A 19,883-nucleotide genomic window follows, 5' to 3' on the forward strand; every position below is an offset into this window, starting at 1 on the left:
AGAATTAAGCTCTGGATTCAGCAGAAATCGATTTCTGGGCTTTGTATTTGTTCTTTTTCTAACTATCATCAGATTTTTGTAGCCCCTGATGTCCCAAAGAATGATCTTTCTTCAGAGACACTTCTTCACAGCCTCCTCAGAATAACCAACTGCTAAGCTCTCCATAACTTACTTTCCAGCTGCTTTCTCAGGACCCTCCTCCGCGTGGGGGGGGGGGGGTTGCTGCGTGGAACCTTCGAGTGTGGCCTGTGATAGTCCCCCAGGTGCTCTGGGGGTGGGGATGGGAGCAGGTTGGAGAACACAGCGGAGAGTCCCAGGCAGACCCAAGCAGGGGGAGCCCTGGGAACTGGGGCCTCTTGAGAAAAATGCCCTGAGAAGGTCTAGAAAGTTTCCCTGCTGCTGCTGCTGTTACTGCCTCCAGGTGCACACACACACCCAGAATCTGCTCCAGGTTTCACTACCTCCAGGTGCACACACACACCCAGAATCTGCTCCAGGTATCACTACCTCCAGGTGCACGCGCACACACACACACACACAGTCTGCTGCAGGAATCACTACCTCCAGGTGTGCACACACACACACACATAGTCTGCTCCAGGTATGCACGTGCACACACAGGAGGGATGGCTGTGTCACAGTTCCCCTGCCCCTCAGGTGGGCAGCCCGGGGTTTGCCTGCCCATGGAGGGGATGATAAAAGACTTAAGGAAGAATGGAAGGAAAGCTCCTTCCTGCCCACTGAAGTTCAAGCCAGAGATTCAGGTCCTCTCTGACTCCCTGCTGGGGGACAAGCACCCCACCCCTGTTCCTGCGGGATGGCCTTGTACATCAACTCAACCCTGCGGGTGCCGGGAAAAGGCCGAAAGGACCCTCCTTCTTCCGCCTTTGCTTGTTATCCCACCGGCTCTCGCTTGCTGGGCCCTCCATAGCCGGCCCTCCGGGCTCGGTCCCCCGCGCTCCTGCAGTCCTCCTTCCACTCCCGGGCTGCCGCCGCGCTCCTGCAGTCCTCCTTCCACTCCCGGGCTGCCTCGGTGCTCCTGCAGTCCTCCTTCCACTCCCGGGCTGCCGCCGTGCTCCTGCAGTCCTCCTTCCACTCCCGGGCCGCCGCCGGGCTCCTGCAGTCCTCCTTCCACTCCCGGGCCGCCGCCGTGCTCCTGCAGTCCTCCTTCCACTCCAGGGCTGCGGGAGGCCCTGCGCCCAGACTCTGGGCCCCTCTCAGCTCTGGGGGCATCTGGGTCCCCGACGAGCCCGCGAAGGCGCCAGCAGCTGTTTCTTTTGCCCTCTGAGAGATTAGGGGGTGCGCCCGGCACATGCTCGGCGTCTCCTTCCGCGGGGAGCCGGCCGGGAGAGGGAGGGACTCCCCAGACCCCTCGTTTACCGCGCACTCACACCGTGTGCCCGGAGAGATGGCGGGACCCTGGGCAGCGCCGCCCCCTTGTGGCTTCTAGGGGTCCTGCCGGCTTCTCCAGGAAGTCGTCTATTAGAATGGAGCGCCTTTAAACAAACAAAACAAAACAAAAACTTTTCTTAAGCACCGAATATCGGAGGGAGTGCTGAAATAATTCTAATTTCCCACTGTTTTCCTCAGTGTCTCAAAGGAAGACAGGAAGGAGACAGGAGAGGAGAGAAAGAAGCAAGACAGCTGGGGAGCAGGAGGGACTGAGGGGGACTTGAAAGCTGTTTAACAAAAGTGAGGTAAAGTTACATGTTCCCCCCACAGGACCGTGAGATCGTTTGCTCTGCGCCACCTCCTGCTCTGTCCTCTTTTAGCAAACCGGGGAATTCAGCCTAGTGATTGCCAAATATTTTCTTGGACTAGATTAATTTGTTTAATCCTTATAAAAACCCTGGGTTGGGGTGTTGTTGTGGTTGTTGTTATCCCCATTTTACAAGTGGAGCAACAGGGATACGAAGAGGTTAAGTGACTTACCCAGGGGTCACAGAGCTATTAAGTAAGGAAAGCTGGATCCCCGTCTGGAGTTCAGCTATGGAAGCACTCATCATCCCCGCAGTAGGGCAGCCAGCACGGAGGGCTCGGGGCTCAGGGCATCCCCTTCCAGCCAGCACGGAGGGCGAGGGGCGAGGGGCACCCCCTTCTGCAGGACTCCCCACATGCACGGGCCGCTGTGTCTGAGCTCCCTCCTGAGACATCGCCATTACGTCCACCGCTGCTGCTGGTTACCGTGGGGCCTTGGACAAGTCCCTTTACCTCCTTGGACGCTGCATCTCTGTAAAATGAGGAGGCCGGACTGATAACACCTACCTGCTCCTTACAGCTCTGACACTCTCCATGAATGATTTTTGTTTCTCACTGTGCCATAAGGTCTTTGGTGGTGCTGACTGTCTGGGAAAATTAATAATTGTAAACTTAATGAAACAAAGGCCAGAGAAATTTATCTCTGAGTGGGCAGACGAGATGGTTCTTTCCAAAGATTGCAAACCGCCCTCTGGCCCCCTTTGTTCCAAGTCATTCAAAACAGCCTGCCAAGGTAATAACCCGGAACACTACTGGTTGCCATCTGTTAATGCAACAAATACACAGTGAGTTCCTACTGTGTTCCAGGCACAATTCTAAATCCCAGGGATATGGAAGGAAACAGGACAAAGTTCCACCCTCTTGAGGCAGGCAGTCTAGAAGAGGGACACAGTCAGTAAAGATGTGGGGAAATTGCATTTAAAAATTTTTTTTAAATTTTTTTAAAAATTAAAGAAAAAATTGAAAAAAAAAAAAGGTGTGAGAAACAAGGAATGGAATCATTTCATACAGTGGAAGTGACTTTGTGAAAAGGAAGCTGGGTAATGGGGTCAAGAGGATCTTAAGGTGGGAAACACTTTAACCAGACAGGTCAGGAGAGCCCTCTTGGAGAAGTGACATTTCAGCTGAGACCCAAGTGATAAGAAAAAGCCCAAGAAGAGCCACCCATGTCAAGATCTGGGGGGAAAGTATTTCAGGAAGAGAGATTAGCACATATTGCAAAGAGGCTGACCCCCAAACAAGCTTGACAGGTTTGAAGGTCAGGAAGAAGAGAGAGAAGGAGAAGAGCTAGGGAGGAGGAGGAAGTCAGAGAGGTCAGCAGGGAGCGGAACATGTAGGCTCTCTCTCTCTCTATTTTTTTTTCTTGTTTTACATTTTTAAAATTGTGAAATGTAACATATATAAAGAAAAGTGGTAGCTTTTAAAGTAGGATTTAACAAGTAGTTAGAGAGCAAATTTTGAAGGTTGCTGTGGGTTTCATGTGGGCTCTTTGTGGGCCATGGTAAGGGGTGTGGATTTTACTCTCTTTGCAAGGGAAGTTGTTGGAAGATTTTAAGCAGTAATGAGGTACAATCTGACTTCAGTTTTACAAACACCACCCTGGCCGCCATGTGGAAGGCAAAGGAGGTTTGGAGAGTCCAGTTAGGAGGCTATTGTAGACCAGGCAAGATCTGGCAGCGGCTTGCGTCGGGGTGCTGACAGTGGAGGTGGTGGGAAGGGGTCAGATGCAGGATGAGGCGGGGTGCGCTGGAGACAAAGCCAGTAGGCCTCGCTAAGGGATGGTATGAGAGCAAAGGAAAGGGAGGAGCCGAGGATGGCAGCTGGGATTTTGCATAAACAACTTTGTGAATAGCTGTGTCCTTTCCTGAAATGTGGGAGACTGGGAAGAAGCAGGTTAAGGGGGAAATCAAGAGTTCTGTTTCAGGCATGTTCTGTTTGAGTTGTCTCCTCTATCCAAGTAGAAATGAGTAGACAGTTGGAGAGTGAGATCCAGGAGAACGGCAAGGGCAGAAGATGGTGATTTGGGAGTCATCACCCTGGAGTTGTATTTAAAGCCATGGGACTGGATGAAAAGGAGAAGAGGGCTGGAGAGATCCTGGTGTCTTCAACAGTGGAGCTCTGGTGGCCCTGAAGTAGGAGTGGTCACTGAGGTAGGGTGTGGTGGCAATGGTGGCATGGAGCCCAGAGAAGGCAGAGTTTCAGTAAGGTGGTGGTTAACCAAGCTAGATGCTGATGAGACCCCAGGATGGGAACAGGACACCCCACCAATGGATGTGACTTGATGGTCTCCTTCAAAGAGCCGTTTCAGAAGAACAGTAGAGATGAAAGCCAGATTGCATGCACTGAGGAGAGAGGAGGTGAGAAAGTGGACACAGTGAGGAAAGCGATAGGAAATGTGCATCAGAGTCTGCTGTGTGTTGGGTGCTGTTACACTCCCACCCCTCTCTCTTTCAGAAGAGCAGGGAGCTGGTCTGCATTTGCTATTTTCCATAGTTTACAATCCTAACAACTCACGTTTCTATTACGACAATGATCACCAGGAAGGTGTATTAATCAGGGTTCTCCAGAGAAATAGAACTGACAGGATATATATGTACGTAAATATTATGAGATTTATTATAGGACTTGGCTCATGTGACCATGGGGATGGGCAAGTCTGAATTTCACAGTCCAGGTGGGAAGTTGGGACCTCCAATGAAGGTTCCGGTGAATTCCCCAGGAGAAGCTGGCTGGCTGAAGTAAAGATAGAAATTGTTCTAACTGCTAAAATCATAGTTCTCCCCTTAAGGCCCTTAACTGACTAGATGATACTCTCTCATTGCTGAAGACCATCTCCTTTGTTGATTGTAGATGTAATCAGCCATAGATGCAATCAACTGAACAATGATTTATATCCACAATACATTCACAGTCACAAACAGGCCAGTGCTTGCTTGACCAAACAACTGGACACCATAACCTAGCCAAGTAGGCACATACACTTAACCATCAGTTTTACAGGTGGCTTAATTTAAAGTCAATATAATCATGTGGAAAATACCAATTGCTTTAGCCTGGATTACCAAGAAAGGATGGCCTGAAGCAAAGGCCTTTGTGCTACTAATTTATTAGGGAGTACAATCCCAGAGAATGGGGGTGAGGGACCAAAAGAGGGAGGCCATGAAGAAGGGAGAGCCACTATGGAAGATGCATTATCAAATCAGCCACTGCTAAATGTGGCTGATTGTTCCATCCCGCAGGGTTGTCCTCTAAGAAATCACAAACCTACCTCCTAGCACAGTCTGTCTAGTGGAGCAAAAGAGGAAAGCAGCAATCCCTCAGCTCCCTTCTCCCATTGGTCAAAGACTCACCCCAAGGGATGTTCACCCCCTCCCTTTCGGTGGCCCTGGCTTGTGTGGGTGTGGAGCTGGGGTCCCACTCTGTCCTAGGTCAACAGGGAAGCCCAGGGCAGGAGGAGAGAATGGCATGCAGACCCGAGGAAGACACAGTGTGGCCGCACCTGCTTGAAATCGCTTGGAATCTACAAAGAAATGGTCACTGCAGGGCTGGCTGGAAAAGAGACAGATGAGGCTGAGGAGATCTGAAGTGGTGCATGAGGGGTGTCTGATACGTCATCTGAATGACAATCTGAACTGTCATTCTAAAGAATGCAATAGCCAGAAACTTCAGTAAGGCCATATGTCTGTAAGAGAACAGCTGAACCAATATATGTGCTCAAGGATGTTTACAGCAGCGGTTTGTAATAGGGAGAAAGAGAAAAATCAAAATCAAGAACAAAAACAGGAAACAACCATTCAATCATTGCAGACTGGTTAATGAATGGCGATATGTAATACAATAAAAATCTATGCCTTCATTACAAAGAAAAGGGGAATGGGGTGGGGCAGGAAGGCGAGATTACAAAGAGACAACAGGAAAATTTGGGGAGTGACAGGTTCACTATCTTGATTTTGTCATGGGTGTATACAAATGCAAATGCTTATCAATTTGTACACTTTAAATATGTGGTCTATTTTATGTCTAATAGCTCTCAATAAGCTGTTGAAAATACTAAAAATCATTTTAAAAATTAATAACTAAAAAACCTGGAAAGACCATTCAGTCAGTCAGTTTAATAAATGATGGTATTGAATACTTTGAAAATCTATGCATCTGTTCTAGTTTGCTAATGCTGCTGGAATGCAAAAACACCAGAGATGGATTGGCTTTTATAAAAGGGGGTTTATTTGGTTACACAGTTACAGTCCCAAGGCCATAAAGTTTCCAAGGTAAGTCATCAACAATCGGGTACCTTCACTGGAGGATGGCCAATGGTGTCCAGAAAACCTCTGTTAGCTGGGAAGGCACGTAGCTGGCATATGTTCCAAGTTCTAGTTTCAAAATGGCTTTCTCTCAGGATCTTCCTCTCTAGGCTTCAGCTCCCCAAAAATGTCACTCTTAGTTGCTCTTGGGGCATTTGTCCTCTCTCAGCTTCTCCGGAGCAAAAGTCTTCTTTCAAAGGCCATCTCCAAAATGTCTCTGTAAGCTGAAGCTCCCCTCTTGGTTCCAGTGTGTTCTTCACAGTGTCCCTTTTGGCTGTAGCTCATCTTCAAAATGTCACTCTTAGCTGCACTGAGTTCCATTTGTCAGCTCATTTATATGGCTCCAGTGATTTAATTTAAACCCACCTTGAATGGGTGGGGTAACACCTCCATGGAAATTATCCAATCAGAGTCACCACCCACAGTTGGGTGGGGCACATCTCCATGGAAACACTCAAAGAATTACAATCTAATCAACACTGATACCTCTGTCCACACAAGATTACATCAAAAATAATGGAGTTTTGGGGGACATAATACATTCAAACTGAGACAGCATCCATTAAAAAGAAGGAAGTAGATCTGTAGAAGGAGATACGAAACATCTCCAAAATATATTAAGTGAAAAAAGCAAAGTATGTAACAGTATGTATAAATGGTCTCTTTTGCATGCTTTTTTGGGAAAGATTGCATATGTAGGCATGTTTGGGGCTGCAAAATAACAGAAATCTGAACCTCAAAATGGCTTAAACCATAGCATTTTCTTATCTCTTGTAACTTGTAAGAACAAAGATGAAATGTGTTCCAGGTAACGTCTAATTGGTGGCTCCAAGACATCATCAAGAACCCAGATTCTTTATGTTTGTCTTCTCTACTATCCGCAACATCATCTTTCCCCTCAGACAGTTCTCTGGTCACAAGATAGCTTCCAGTGTTGCCTGGAGCTTTGTGCTTCCATGTCCTCATCCAGCAGGATAGAAACCATGGGATAGAAACAGCTTCCCTTTGGTTTGATTGGGCCAACATAGGATCTACTTGAAACAAAACCTTGAGGTTGGGGATGGGGTCACATTCCTGGGGAGAGGAGAGTGAATACAGGGTGGGCAACAAATGGGATCCACTGCATATTAGTTATATGTTTAAATTTTTTCTGTAAGAAATTCAAGGAACTGTTAAAGGTGTTTCCCTTTGGAGAGAAGGCTGGGGTTGAGGACAAGGGATAGGATACTTTTCTTTCCATTTTATACCTTCCTGTATTATTTAATTTGTTTTATTCTTGTTATTGTATCTAAAAGAAAAGAAAAGAAAATATCTCAGTCAAGAAGAATCATGAATGCCTGGATTTTAAGAAAAATTTTGGAGGCAAGGATTGGTATGTAGTCTTCTGAAGATTAGTATTAGAGTTATGTAATAAATAAATTACCCAGTAAAGTACAGTATTTCAGTTGGTCTTTGTTGCATAACAAAAAATAGCCCACCAATGTATTGTTTCAATAGCAATTTACTATTTCTCATTGAATGTTTGGCTGAATGATTCTTTTGCTGGTCTCCCCTGGGCTCACTCAAATGGCTCCTTTCACCTGCTGGTCAGTTGGGAGCTGGGCTGAGCTGGGCTGGCCAGGAGAGCTGGGCCTCTCCCTCTGTGTCAGGGCCTGTCTAGCCTGGCAGTGTCCCAAGAGGTTGAGCCCCAGTACACAAGTACTTATGGAGCCTCTGCTTATGTCACATGACTGATGTCACACTGGCCAAGCAAATCACATGACCAAGCATGGTTGATGTGGGCAGGGCCTAGCCTGGGGTTCCCTGGGCCAGGAAGGGGTGGGGGCTGGTTCCCTGGGTGGGAGGGCCATCACTGCAACCCTCCATTTAAAAGGACTCCTCTTCAAACAAAGGAGAAATCCAGTGTTGGGAGACATTTAAAAAATTATACACTCTGTGTTTTATTTTGACCCATGTGATCACTGAATCTGTGGTATGGTGAAGTATTTAAAGCAGATTTACACAATGAACATTGTAAGGGGAGAAAAAAAACTCTAATGTGAACATTAAAACAATATTAACCTCAAGTGTTCCAGAGATAAACAGCTAGGACTTATGATTGTCTAGCCCAGAGTCTACTTTCTCTTCTTCATTGCTGCAGGTCAGTAGTTTGCCTGTATGAAAAATGAAGGGGTGGAATGAACAGCTCATCAGAATGTACTCAATGTGAGCAGCTGATCTGAATTAATTTGGTCTGAACCCATCACCTCCCATCCTATCTTTATTTCCCTGCAAGACTACACCGAAGGAGGAATACTTGGGACTAAGTTATTCAGCTAATTCAATGTAAGAAGTGTTTCCATGAAACAAATGAAGCATATAGCAGTACTTCCCCTCAAGAAAGGTAAGTCCAATAGGAAAAATGAGACTTAATAAACACAGACAATAATGAGGCAGACAGATGCTGAAAGGGTAACAAGAGGCAAGTCTGAATTATGAAGAATCAAAAAGTGAGAGTAAGATGAGAAAGTAGAGGCTGAAAAGATATGCTGGTGGTTCATCTGTGAAAATAATTTGGCAGCTCCTCAAAAAATTAAATATAGAATTACTATATGACCCGGCAGTTATACTTGTAGGTAAATACCCCAAAGAACTGAAAACAGAGACTCAAAATAAACACATGTCCACACATGTTTAGAGCAGCGGTATTCACAATAGCTAAAAGATGGCCAAAAATGAAATGCCCATCAATGGAATCCTGGATAAAAACATGGTGGTATATCTATTTAATGGAACATTATTCAGCCATTAAAAGGAATGTTTCTTCAAATACTGATACATGCTACCACATAGATGCACTTTGAAAACATTATGCTAAGTGAAAGGAGCCAGACACAAAAAGATCACATGTTGTACAATTCCAATCATAAGAAATGTCCAGAATAGGCAAATCCATAGAGACAGAAAGCAGATCAGTGGTTCCCAGGGCCTGGGGGTAGGGGAAATGGGGAGCAACTGCCTAATGGGTACACTGTTTGCTTTCTGGGTGATGAAAATGTTTTGGAACTAGATTGAGGTGGTGGTTGCATAACATTGTGAATGTTATTCATGCCACTCAGTTGTACACTTAAAAATGGTTAAAATGGAAATTTTTTGTCATATATGTTTATTACAATTTTTTAAAAAAGCAAAGGAGATGCAGAATAGAAGGGGAGGGAGTTCAGCGTCTAGCAAGAACGTAGCCATCTCACAGAAACAGATAAAAGACCACCTGCTGTGAAGGCAGGGGCACCTTCTTTAATTATAATTGCTTTCTGTGGCTCATGTACAAGAAGGACACCCAATGTGGCTGAGACTTGACCTGAAAACTAACCACGAGTAGCTCCTTTCCCACTGGCTCTCAGTCACCGGGTAGCAGGTACAAGAGAACAGGAGTTCTCATGGCATTTGTTTTTATGGTCAGTGGGATAGGATTTAAAATAATTTGTAGCTTCCTGGTCTTCAACATTACTCCTTTGCACAGAAACAATCTCTTGGTTTTAAAAACCAATATACAGAGACTATTAAAGATAACATGAGAAAAAGAAAGATGATAGCAAACATTTTTGGTCAAATTTATCACCAGTTAAATAAAATTAAGTTTCCCTGACATAGGACAAAACCAAGTTAACAACCTGTCTCAACATATCCCTCAAATATTGAATTTAAAATTTCATTTTATCTTATATTAAATACCAGACTACTGCAGGAGAAAAGAAATTCCATAATTTACAGAGGAACTCCATCACATTAGCCCAAATTTAGACTAATCTGATCTTCAATGATTAAATTTAAATTGGAAATGGAGAGAGGGCTTTCTTAGAGATTCAGCAGTGTTCAGTTTTCAAAAGGAAGTCGGCTTATAAAGTGAGTTTGGAGCATTTTCCAGATAACTTAGTTGTTAATTTACACAGGATGTCACTATCGTCAAAGAAACTATAATATGTTTTCAAAGTGTTTTATTTCAAAGTTTCTTCACACATAAAGCAGAAAATTATCCACTTAGTTACCTGAGTCCTCTTTTTACTGGGTTAATGCTGAAGGCCAAAATGATTTTTCCATAAAATGGGGACCACTTTGATCCCCAATTTAATACCTAAATTCATTGAGGGGTGAGGGAAGAGAAGCAATTCACTACAGCTCAGGTTACCAAGTTCTTTATTTTCTAATTAATATCCCTGATGAGCTTCTCTGGTTCTTCAAACTAAGAGCCATTGCCTTATTCCAGCCTATTGTGGTGTTTGCTTGTTTGTTTATTTTTTGGTCAGGTTTATTAAGGTATAATTCTCATACAGTAATGCTTTTGTGTGTGTGTGTGTGTGTAGTTTTCTGTTTTATTTTTATTTTTTTAAATTTAATTTTATTGACATATATTTACATACCATACAGTCATCCAAAGTGTACAATCAGTTGTTCACAGTACGGTTATATATTGTGCATTCATCACCATGATCAATTTTTGAACATTTTCATTACCAGAAAAAAAGAATAAAAATTACAGGAAAAAAGAACACCCAAAACATCCCATCCCCCATCCCTCCCTATTCATTTACTTTTTTGTCTCCATTTTTCTACTCATCTGTCCACACACTGGATAAAGGGAGTGGGTGACACAAGGTTTTCACCATCATACGGTCACATAGTGTAAGCTATATAGTTATACAATCATCTCCAAGAATCAAGGCTGCTGGGTTACAGTACAACAATTTCAGGTATTTCCTTCTAGCTATTCCAATACACTAAAAACTAAAAAGGGATACCTATATAATGCATAAGAATAACCTCCAGAATGTCCTCTCAACTCCGATTGAAATCTCTGAGCCACTGAAACTTTATTTTGTTTCATTTATCTTCCCCTTTTTGGTCAAGAAGGCTTTCTCAATCTCTCAATGCCAGGTTCAGGTTCTTCCCCAGGAGTCACGTCCCACGCTGCCAGGGAGATTTACGCCCCTGGAAGTCATGTTCCACATAGCGGGGAGGGCAGTGTGTTTACCTGCTGAGTGGGGTTAGAGAGAGACAGGCCACATTTGAGAGGTTCTCTGGGGGAGACTCTTAGGCACCATTATAAGTAGGTTTAGTCTCTTCTTTGCTGCGACAAGCTTCATAAGGGCCAGCCCCAAGATTGAGGGCTTGGGTTTGAAATTGGTAGTCCCCAGTGCTTGAGAATACCAGTAATTTCCCTGGTGGGGAAGTTTAATATTTCCACATTTTTCCCTGGTCCCTCAAGGAGTCTGCAAATACATTTTTATTCTCTGTCCAGATTATTCTGGGATGTATTGGGGCTTCACACTAACTTGTACAAATCAGTCAGATCTCACTCCCTATTCAAAGTTCCATGTAATTATGGTGTTTGAATAAACTAACCATGCAAGTTAAATAGTGTGCTACAGAAAATAAAGATTTTGCACCAAATAAACATCTCTTCCTTTGGTCTCACACAGAAGTTAAAGTTTTAAAACACAATCAATATTGTCCTTTACCCTTTAGTATGATTTCCCTTAGTCCTAACCAAATCCATTTTGTTCATATCTCTAATTGAAGTCTTATCTCTTTTGCAGTCTCTTTAACATTTGCTGTATGGGGTGATGCTGACATTCATAGCTGCTGAACTCTGGTTCTGAGTCTCAGGTTTCACACAGATAACCTGAAGTTCCAGGAACTGACCAGGTTATACACAAACAGCTCAGCATCTCAGAATTTAGAAATAACCATTACAACTCATGAATAGATGTAACTGCTGTAAGAGTTTGCAATCCAGGAACCTTTACGATAAGCCTTCCACTGATAACCTGTGTTCTCAGATTCAATTCTCAGAGTTTGCACATTATAGTTAGTCCATATTAGTGAGGCATTATAATGTTTGTCTTTTCATTTCTGGTTTATTTCACTCAACATACTGTCCTCAAGGTCCGTTCACCTAGTTGCATACCTCACAACTTCATTCCTTCTTGTAACAGCTCAATATTCCATTGCATGTATACACCACAGTTTGCCATTCCATTCATCAGTACCTGTGATGGTTAGGTTCATGAGTCAACTTGGCCAGGTGATAGTACCCAGCTGTCTGGTCAAGCAAACACTGGCCTAACAATTGCTGTGAGGATGTTTGTGGCTGGTTGATAAACCAACAGGCTGGTTTATTAAATCATCAGTCAATTGACTGCAGCTGTGACTGATGACTCACCAAAGGGCGTGTCTTCCACAATGATAGAATGCAATTGGCTGGATTTAATCCAATTAATCAGCTGATGACTTAAAAGCAAGACAGATAGAGGACCTTCACTTCTTCTTTGGCTGCCAGCAAAGCATTTCCTGAGGAGTTCGTCGAAGTTGCCGGTTCGTTTCCTGAGGAGTTCATCGGACATCTTCCTTGGAGTTGACAGTTTGCTGACTGCTCTACAGAATTTGGACTCATGCATACCCACAGTTGCGTGAGTCACTTTTACAAATTTGATAGTTACCGACACCTCTCATTGATTCTGTTTCCCTAGAGAACCCTAATACAGTACCCTTGAGCCACCTCCATCCATTGTGAATCTTGAAAACTGCCACCATAAACCCCGCTGTGCAAATGTCCATCTGTGTCCCTGTTCTCAGTTCTTCCAAGTATATACCCAATAACAGTGTTGCAGGGCCATATGGCAATCCCAAACTTAGTTTCCTGTGGAACCACCACATGCCCTCCAGATGGACTGCACCATTCTACTTCCCCGCCAACAGTGATTAGTTACACCCCTCTCTCCACTTGTATCCCTCTGTTTATTTTTTAAACAGTTTTATTCACACACCATACATTCCCTCCTAAGTAAACAATCAAAGGTTCCCAGTCTAATCACATAGTTATGGATTCACCACCACAATATATAAGAGGAGATTTCTATATCTTCTGCAAAGAAAGAGGAAGAGGAGAAAAAAGAAAAAGGGAAAAAAAAAAAGATGACTAAAAATAAATAAAATAAAATAAAAGGGTCAGACAACACCGACATCAAGAATCTCATACCCCTCCCTTATATCCCCCTCTTATAGACATTTAGCTTTGGTATATTGCCTTTGTTACAATTAATGGAAGCATATTACAAAGTTACTGTTAACTACAGACTCTAGTTTGCGTTGATTGTGCCTTTCCCAAATGGAGACCAAGTGAGGCGGAGGGGAGAGGACCAGCTGGTTTGGGATGGAAGATTCCTACCTGATATTTCGTCTTTCTTCAATTCAGCATTTGCAGGGTCCTTTGCCAGTCTATATCCTCCTCCAGAGTTTCAGACAATTCAGAATTGTCCATTTTTTCATTGAATCTCTGAAGTTTTCAGTAATGTCACCATGTTGATGATGTCACTCAGCAATGCTGTTTTTAAATGTACATTTATATGAGCTTGACAAATGTAAAAAGTCATAATCATCACTCAAATCAAGTTTTTAAAATCTGTATTTGAATTCAGGGTAATGTTGACTTTAAAAAATGAGTAGAGAAGTACTCCCTCATCTTCTGTTTTCTAAGAGTTTGTGTGGAATTGATATTATTTTTTTCTTTAAATGTTTGGTAAAGTTCACCAGTGAAGTTATCCAGGCCTGGGATTTTCTTTGTGGGAGGATTTTAAACTGCAAGTTCAATTTCTTTAATAGATATAGTACTATTTAGATTATGTAATTTTTCTTGAGTGAGTTTTCATAGTTTGTGTTTCTCAAGGAATTGGTCCATTTCATCTAAGCCATCAAATTTATTGGCATAAAGTAATTAATAATATTTCTTATTATTCTTTTTATTGACTGTAGGATCTAGTAATGGCTCTTTTATTCCTGATATTGTTCATTTGTGTCTTCTCACTTTTTTCATAATCGCTCTGGCTAGAAGTTAATTTTATTAAACTTTTCAAAGAATTATCTTCGAATTTCATAGATTTTATATAGTGTTTTTCTGTTTTAGGATTAAATGCTTGCAAAGGCTTGCAGAGGTCTGAGAGCTGGTGCACTTGGGGTACTGCCACACTTCAGAGGAGAGTGGGGAAAGAGGAGATCAGTCCTGGGAACCTTTTGAGATATCGCAAGACATTTGTACTTGATCTTAATGGCCAATGGAAAGTGATTGAAAAGCTTTCAGGAAGGGTCATGACCCAATCACATGTGAGTTTTAGGAACCTACATTCTGGCTGCCATGGGAAAGACGGGTACAAGGGCTAGGGCCTGGAGGCCAGCAGAGCAGGCAGAAGGCATTCGCTACACTCCAGGCAGAGGTAAAGGTTTCCTGTCTTCCTGACCTCCACAAATGATGTCCTACACAGGTAACACCCCCAAAGGGTTAGAGATCCAGTCAGCCATGGAGTCCTTGCCCAGCAGGCACTGCAGTGACAACAGTGCCTGCACTTTGTGTCCACTGCAGGGCCCAGCTGAACATAGAACAAGCCAAAAGGAAGGCCAGGGCAGCTTTGCTGACCTGATCACTCAGCTTCTCTGTAGCCTATCCCCAAGGGAACACATCCACTCAAGTTCTGGCCCTGTCTCAGGCAGCTGGTACGACAGTTATTCCTTTTACAAATGAAAAAGCCAAACAAAGCTCAGAAGGGTTATATGATCTGCTCAAACAACTGGTGAGAGACATAGCTGAGATTCAAATTCAGGTCTGCCTGTCTACAGAGCCCAAGATCCCTCCTCTGTACTTTGTGCTACCAGAACAAGCTGGCTACATAAACTCCTAAAATATCAGAGCCAGGATGTGTTTAAGAAATAATCTAATCAAACACCCTCATTTTCAGAGAACTTAATTCAGGCGCAGTGAATGGAAGGTGTGCCAGTTCAATGTATTAGGTCTTCCAAAACGCCATTATCTTTGATGCCATCTTGTGGGGCACACATATTAGTGGGGACTAAGTTGGAACATTTGGATTAGGTTGTTTCCATGGGGGTGCACCCCACCCAACTGTGGGTGATAACTCTGATTGGATAATTTCCATGGAGGTGTTGCCCCACTCATTCAGGGTGGGTCTGAATTAAATTACTGGAGCACTATATAAGCTCAGACAGAGGAGTGAGCTTGCTACAGCCAAGAGGGACACTTGGAAGAATGCTCAGGAGCTGAGAGAAGAGCTGCAGATGAGAGACAGTTTGAAGATGGCCATTGAAAGCAGACTCTTGCTCCAGAGATGCTAAGAGAGGACAAATACCCCAAGAGCAACTGAGAGTGACATTTTTGAGGAACTGCAGCCTAGAGAGGAACGTCCTGGGAGAAAGCCATTTTGAAACCAGAACTTTGGAGCAGACACCAGCCACATGCCTTCCCAGCTAACAGAGGTTTTCCGGACACCATTGGCCATCCTCCAGTGAAGGTACCAAATTGCTGATGTGTAACCTTGGACACATTATGGCCTTAAGACTGTAACTGTGTAACCAAATAAAACCCCTTTATAAAAGCCAATCCATTTCTGGTGTTTTGCATCCTGGCTGCATTAGCAAACTAGAACAGACGGGCTTGCACAGGAACATCAATTCAGAGCCACAACTTTATTCTAAGTCTCTTGAGCCCCCAGCCCTAGCTTTTCCCTATGCACCTGACAACTCCACAGAGTTGATCTCTGTGCTTTCTGTGAGCACTATTCACCCAGCTCCCAATTCTCCTATGGCCTGAGAGGCTGTGAGCCTGGTGAAATGGGCACACACTTTGGAATCACAGACGTGGGTTCAAATCCCAGCTCCAAAGGAGGGGGAAATCGTACATATAGACAAACATGTACATTTCATATACATATATATGCAGGTGCTTGTATGTGCATAGACTCTTTCTAGGAGGACATATAAGAAACTTGTATCTGGTTTGCCTCCAGGGAGGGGATCTAGGAGAGAAAAAGACCTTTTCACTGTATATCTTTTTGTCCTTCACGCTTTCAAAATTTTTGTGCAATAGTTTCTTGTTGTTCTCCACTTATTCATTGTATATTCTCAGGAAAGCCACTTAACCTCTCCAAGGCTGTATTCATTAAGGTTCCCTGCTAGAGGTGGACTGTGAATTTAGAGAACTAGAAGGTGGTGCCCTAACTGGGAGTTGTGGGGCCAGGTTTGGAGGACCCTACGCTGTTGGGCTTCTCCTGGTATTTGGGGGTGAAGGCAGCTATGTCCTAGGCTCCTGGGAAGAAGAGAGCTACAGAAGGAGGGAAGGCAAAAAAGGGGTTGGGAGCACTGATGAAAGGACCTTCTTTAAGAGGAGGCAGAGGAGGGCTGGTTGGTGGAGCAGAGAAAAAGGTTCATAAACATACATTCTCAGCGTGTCGCCCCTTTTCTCCCTTCTGGCTCTCCTGCCTTCTCGGGTGCAGAGACCCCGCCTCTCTTGGAAAGGATTTTGATCACCGCGGGGCGCGTTGTGCTCTGGCCTTGGTCCTGAAGCGATGCAGGCACCTGGACGTTGTTTCTTGGGACAGGGAGACTAGTTGGTGCCTCCTCTCAGTAATACTGAACCAGGTGATCATTGTTATTTTCTACTTTGAAAATATCAGTGCTGTTTGCATTTTGCAGCATTCCTCTTCCTAGGATGCTGACTGCACCCATTCCCTAGGGGTTCTAGCTGTGGCTGCACCACCCCCACATACCAAACGTATGAGACATGCCCTCCAACCTGGGCCCCACCACGCCCAGTGAACATTCACTCCATCTGCTAGCCCTCCAAATTCATGTTCCATCTCCATCAGGGCACCTGATGTTAATTGGGAGGTTAATTATTTGCTGAATAACTTGCGGAATCCTAACTTGGCCTCCCACCTAAATTGCTTCATTTATATATATTTTTTCTTAAAATATTACGTTTCATTATCCTGTCTCCAGAAGAGTGGTTTATCCAGAAAGTAAGGAAAAAAATCAATTGGAATAAACTAAAAAAGAAAAAAAGAAAGAAAGAAAGAAAGAAAGAAGGAAGGAAAGAAAAGATAAAAGGAAAGGAAAGGAAAAACAAAAGGAGCAAAATCATCAACTAACAGGCAACCAGGCCAGCAGCCCACCCTCCACCTCAGAAGGTCCCAGAGACCCATGCCCAACAGAAGACAACAAAGAGAAAACTCAGTAAAGGGGCTGGGGAGGGAGAGCAAAAAACTATGTCTTCGTTACTGCAGCAAGGGAGATGACAACGCTATCGTTCAAGTATTTTTGACAGTTGTATCATTTCCACCAATTATAAGGCCATTTTTCTTTTTGGAAAATGGCAAGGAACATGTTCCTACCTCACTCTCATCCCACTTATGGGAGCTGCATAAGCTGTAAGTGATCCTCCTGAAATACTTCTAGCCTAAGGGAGTATCGGTGTGAGATTGGAGTGGGAGAGTCTGGTCTTCCCTGGCATCGGAGGGGAGGGAAAGTGAGTCCTCAGGGGTCTTCCTATTCCACAGGAGATCCCAAGAGGTAGGCACTTGGTGTATCTTGGCACTAAGTGGAGAAGGGGGAGAGAACACCTACCCTTTCTGACCCCTGCGTAGCTCTCTGCTTCAGTTTCCTCTTCCCCCACCCATTCATCCCAGCAGAAAAGCTTCTGTTCCCCATCAGCAGCTGCAGAATGAGATCATGTCTGGACCAGAATGAAGAAGGAGGAAGCAGGAGGTCGATTGTAAGGAGTTGAGCAACCCCTAAATTGGCACTCATTTCAGCCTGGGGAGAGGAGAGAGGAGGGTCCTCCCCCTTCCCACACCCCTGACCATTGTGTTCCCCTCCCCTCCAGTGTATGTGTGGGGGGTGGGGGGGTGGGAGGAGAGGCAAGGGGAAAGAAGGAACCACAGAAGAGCACCCAGGTCCATGGAGAGGCGGCTGTGGATTTAGGGGGGCATTGGCAATGGGATCCCATCTTGATCCACAGGACCAACTCCAGTCCTCCTCTCCCTGTCCACGTCCTCCACCCCTTTAGCCTTAGGAGTGAATCCTGGCTGCACCATTAGCTCACTGTGTGGTGCTGGGCAAATCACTAATCTTTCCCCAGCCTCAGCTTCCTCATTTGTAAAATGGACACGCTGATCCTAACGTGCAGGGCTGTAGGGAGGTGAGGCGGGCTGGGCACAGTGCGAAGCACGCGGGAACCCCAGGCGTCCGACCGCCCTCGCCGCCCCGCACCACGCGGGCTGTCCCCCGGGCCTGGCGCCCTTACCGGTTCTCGGCCACCAGGATCTGCTCTAGCAGGCGCGCGGCCTGAACGCGCGTCTCCAGCTCGGATGCCTGCAGCAGCCGCGGCAGCAGGTCGAGGCCGCCGTCCAGGCGGATGGCTTCGCACAGACCCTGGGCCACCTCGCGGCCCACGGCCGGCAGCAGCCAGGCCTCCTCCACCAGCTGGAAGACCTCAGCCAGCTCCGGCAGTGCTCGCTCCAGGGCGCCCTGCACTTCGGCGCCCACCCCGGGTGACACCTCGCGGGGTCCTCGGCAGCCGGCGGCCCACCATGGGCCCGCGCCGCCGCCCCCTTCCGGCCCCGGCACAGCCAACCGCTCGGCGCCCGGCCGTGGGCCCGACATGGTGAAGACGCGACACAGCTTGTAAGCGGAGAGGAGCAGCGTCAGGACCATGGGCGCGGGGCTGCCAGGGACATGCCCGGCCTCGGGGGGGCGGGGCCCGGCGGAGCTACCCGGGGCCTCGGGGCAAGGAAGGCCCGATAGGGGACCAGGGGGAAGAAGACGCAGGAGAAAGGGAAGGAGAGAGAGTACTAGGCAAGGGCGCTGACCAGAAGTTTGGGGGAAGGATGAGGTCAGGATCGAGGACGGAAGGGTTGGGGAAGGGGATGCAGGCCTGGATGCAGGCGGCGGGCGGGAAGAAAGAGCAGAGAGGCGAGGGATGGACGCAGCCGCCAGAGGGTCGGGTTGACTGTGGCAGGAACAAAGCGCCGCTCCCGCTCTGGCTCTGCCTGGCGGAGAGATGCTCTGCAGCGGCCGGGTCGCCGAGGAGCAGCGATCTGGAGTCCACACCCCGCCTTGCGGTCTCGCGGGGCTCCTCCCCCGCCGCCTGCGAAGCCCCGCCCCCTCTGTCCCAGCCACGCCCACACCCTGGCCAGGCCTCCCCCCCTCGCCGAGTACCCCGCCCTCTACGTTGAATAAGGGGCGGGGCGCGGAGGGGGGTAGGGAGGGAAGGAGAGGGTGGAGCGGGGGAGGATTGTTTCCGCTGAGTGTGCCTCCTACCCCCCTAGTGGCTAAAACGATCATAAAAACGACCTTGTACAACTCTCAATGCCCTTGTTTGCCTGTTTCTCAATTAACACTCACATCCCTAAAGGGTAGAGTTCGGAGTTCCCATTTTTCAGCTGAGGCGACTGAGGCCCATAGAGAAGAGATTGCCCCAAATCACACTTCTCTGTGATTACAGAACAGAAAAAGTCAGTTGGAAGCCCTAGGGAGGGCTTTAGGAGGTCTGCCACCCCCTGAAATTGTGCACAAAATCATGTGTTGTGTTCCAGAGGGCATTTTCTGGGCAGAGGGACTGTACTTCTCATGAGTGTCTGAAAGTGTGCTGAACTAGCCTAGCCCTCTTCTTTACAGATGGGGAGACTGAGTCAGGGAGGGAGGGAGTGGCCTGCCCAGGATCAGGGAATTACTGGAAGTCTCGGGAATAAAATCCTGTCCAAAGGGTTAATATTCCACCAGTTTCCTGTGTTGTGAAAATCAGCTTGGGGAATAAACACTGCTGGGTCTATTTTTCTGTGCGCCAACCCCCCACATTTTGGTTGGGCGCCGGTTCTTGCAAGATTGTGAATAAATTATTTTCTTCTCCAAAATCGGGTGAGCGTTTATTCCTTTTAGGAATAGTACTTGTTTCTCACACTGAGCCCCAGGCTGCCAAGGCAGCCTGTCCCACTCACACGG

General features: G+C 46.0%; 1 protein-coding gene across 13 annotated transcripts; it reads right to left on the reverse strand.

The window, feature by feature from the left end:
* Positions 1-1,355: 1,355 nt before the first annotated feature.
* LOC119514232 (NAD(+) hydrolase SARM1-like) lies at positions 1,356-19,010 on the reverse strand. 13 transcript variants are annotated; one of them, XM_037809901.1, is made up of 4 exons: positions 18,752-19,010; positions 18,187-18,563; positions 17,508-17,616; positions 15,411-16,473 (listed from the first exon to the last, which is right to left on the reverse strand). In XM_037809901.1, exons 2-4 carry the CDS (start codon positions 18,543-18,545, stop codon positions 16,207-16,209), a joined length of 735 nt encoding a protein of 244 aa, XP_037665829.1. In that variant the 5' UTR covers positions 18,546-18,563; positions 18,752-19,010; the 3' UTR covers positions 15,411-16,206. The 13 variants fall into 13 exon arrangements, 10 of the variants coding, with proteins under 10 accessions (XP_037665834.1, XP_037665832.1, XP_037665831.1 ...); XR_005212767.1 differs by lacking the exons at positions 15,411-16,473; positions 17,508-17,616; positions 18,752-19,010 and adding exons at positions 1,369-1,496; positions 1,933-2,230 and having other exon boundaries at positions 18,187-18,734; XR_005212768.1 differs by lacking the exons at positions 15,411-16,473; positions 17,508-17,616; positions 18,752-19,010 and adding exons at positions 6,526-7,347; positions 8,121-8,212 and having other exon boundaries at positions 18,187-18,734.
* Positions 19,011-19,883: the final 873 nt, after the last annotated feature.

Source organism: Choloepus didactylus, chromosome 18, assembly GCF_015220235.1.
Source record: "Choloepus didactylus isolate mChoDid1 chromosome 18, mChoDid1.pri, whole genome shotgun sequence".
Lineage (NCBI taxonomy): Eukaryota > Metazoa > Chordata > Mammalia > Pilosa > Megalonychidae > Choloepus > Choloepus didactylus.

Bases quoted from the DNA above. Each gene is read 5' to 3' on its own strand.
- LOC119514232 (XM_037809900.1), bottom strand. From the start codon at position 18,596: ATGGTCCTGACGCTGCTCCTCTCCGCTTACAAGCTGTGTCGCGTCTTC. The intron at 17,617-18,186 runs GTAAGGGCGCCA...ATTCTGGTCCAG, and splicing joins ATCCTGGTGGCCGAGAACCG to ACATGATCTCATTCTGCAGC. The intron at 16,474-17,507 runs GTAGGTGTTCTC...CCCTGTCCCAAG, and splicing joins CTACGCAGGGGTCAGAAAGG to AAACAACGTCCAGGTGCCTG.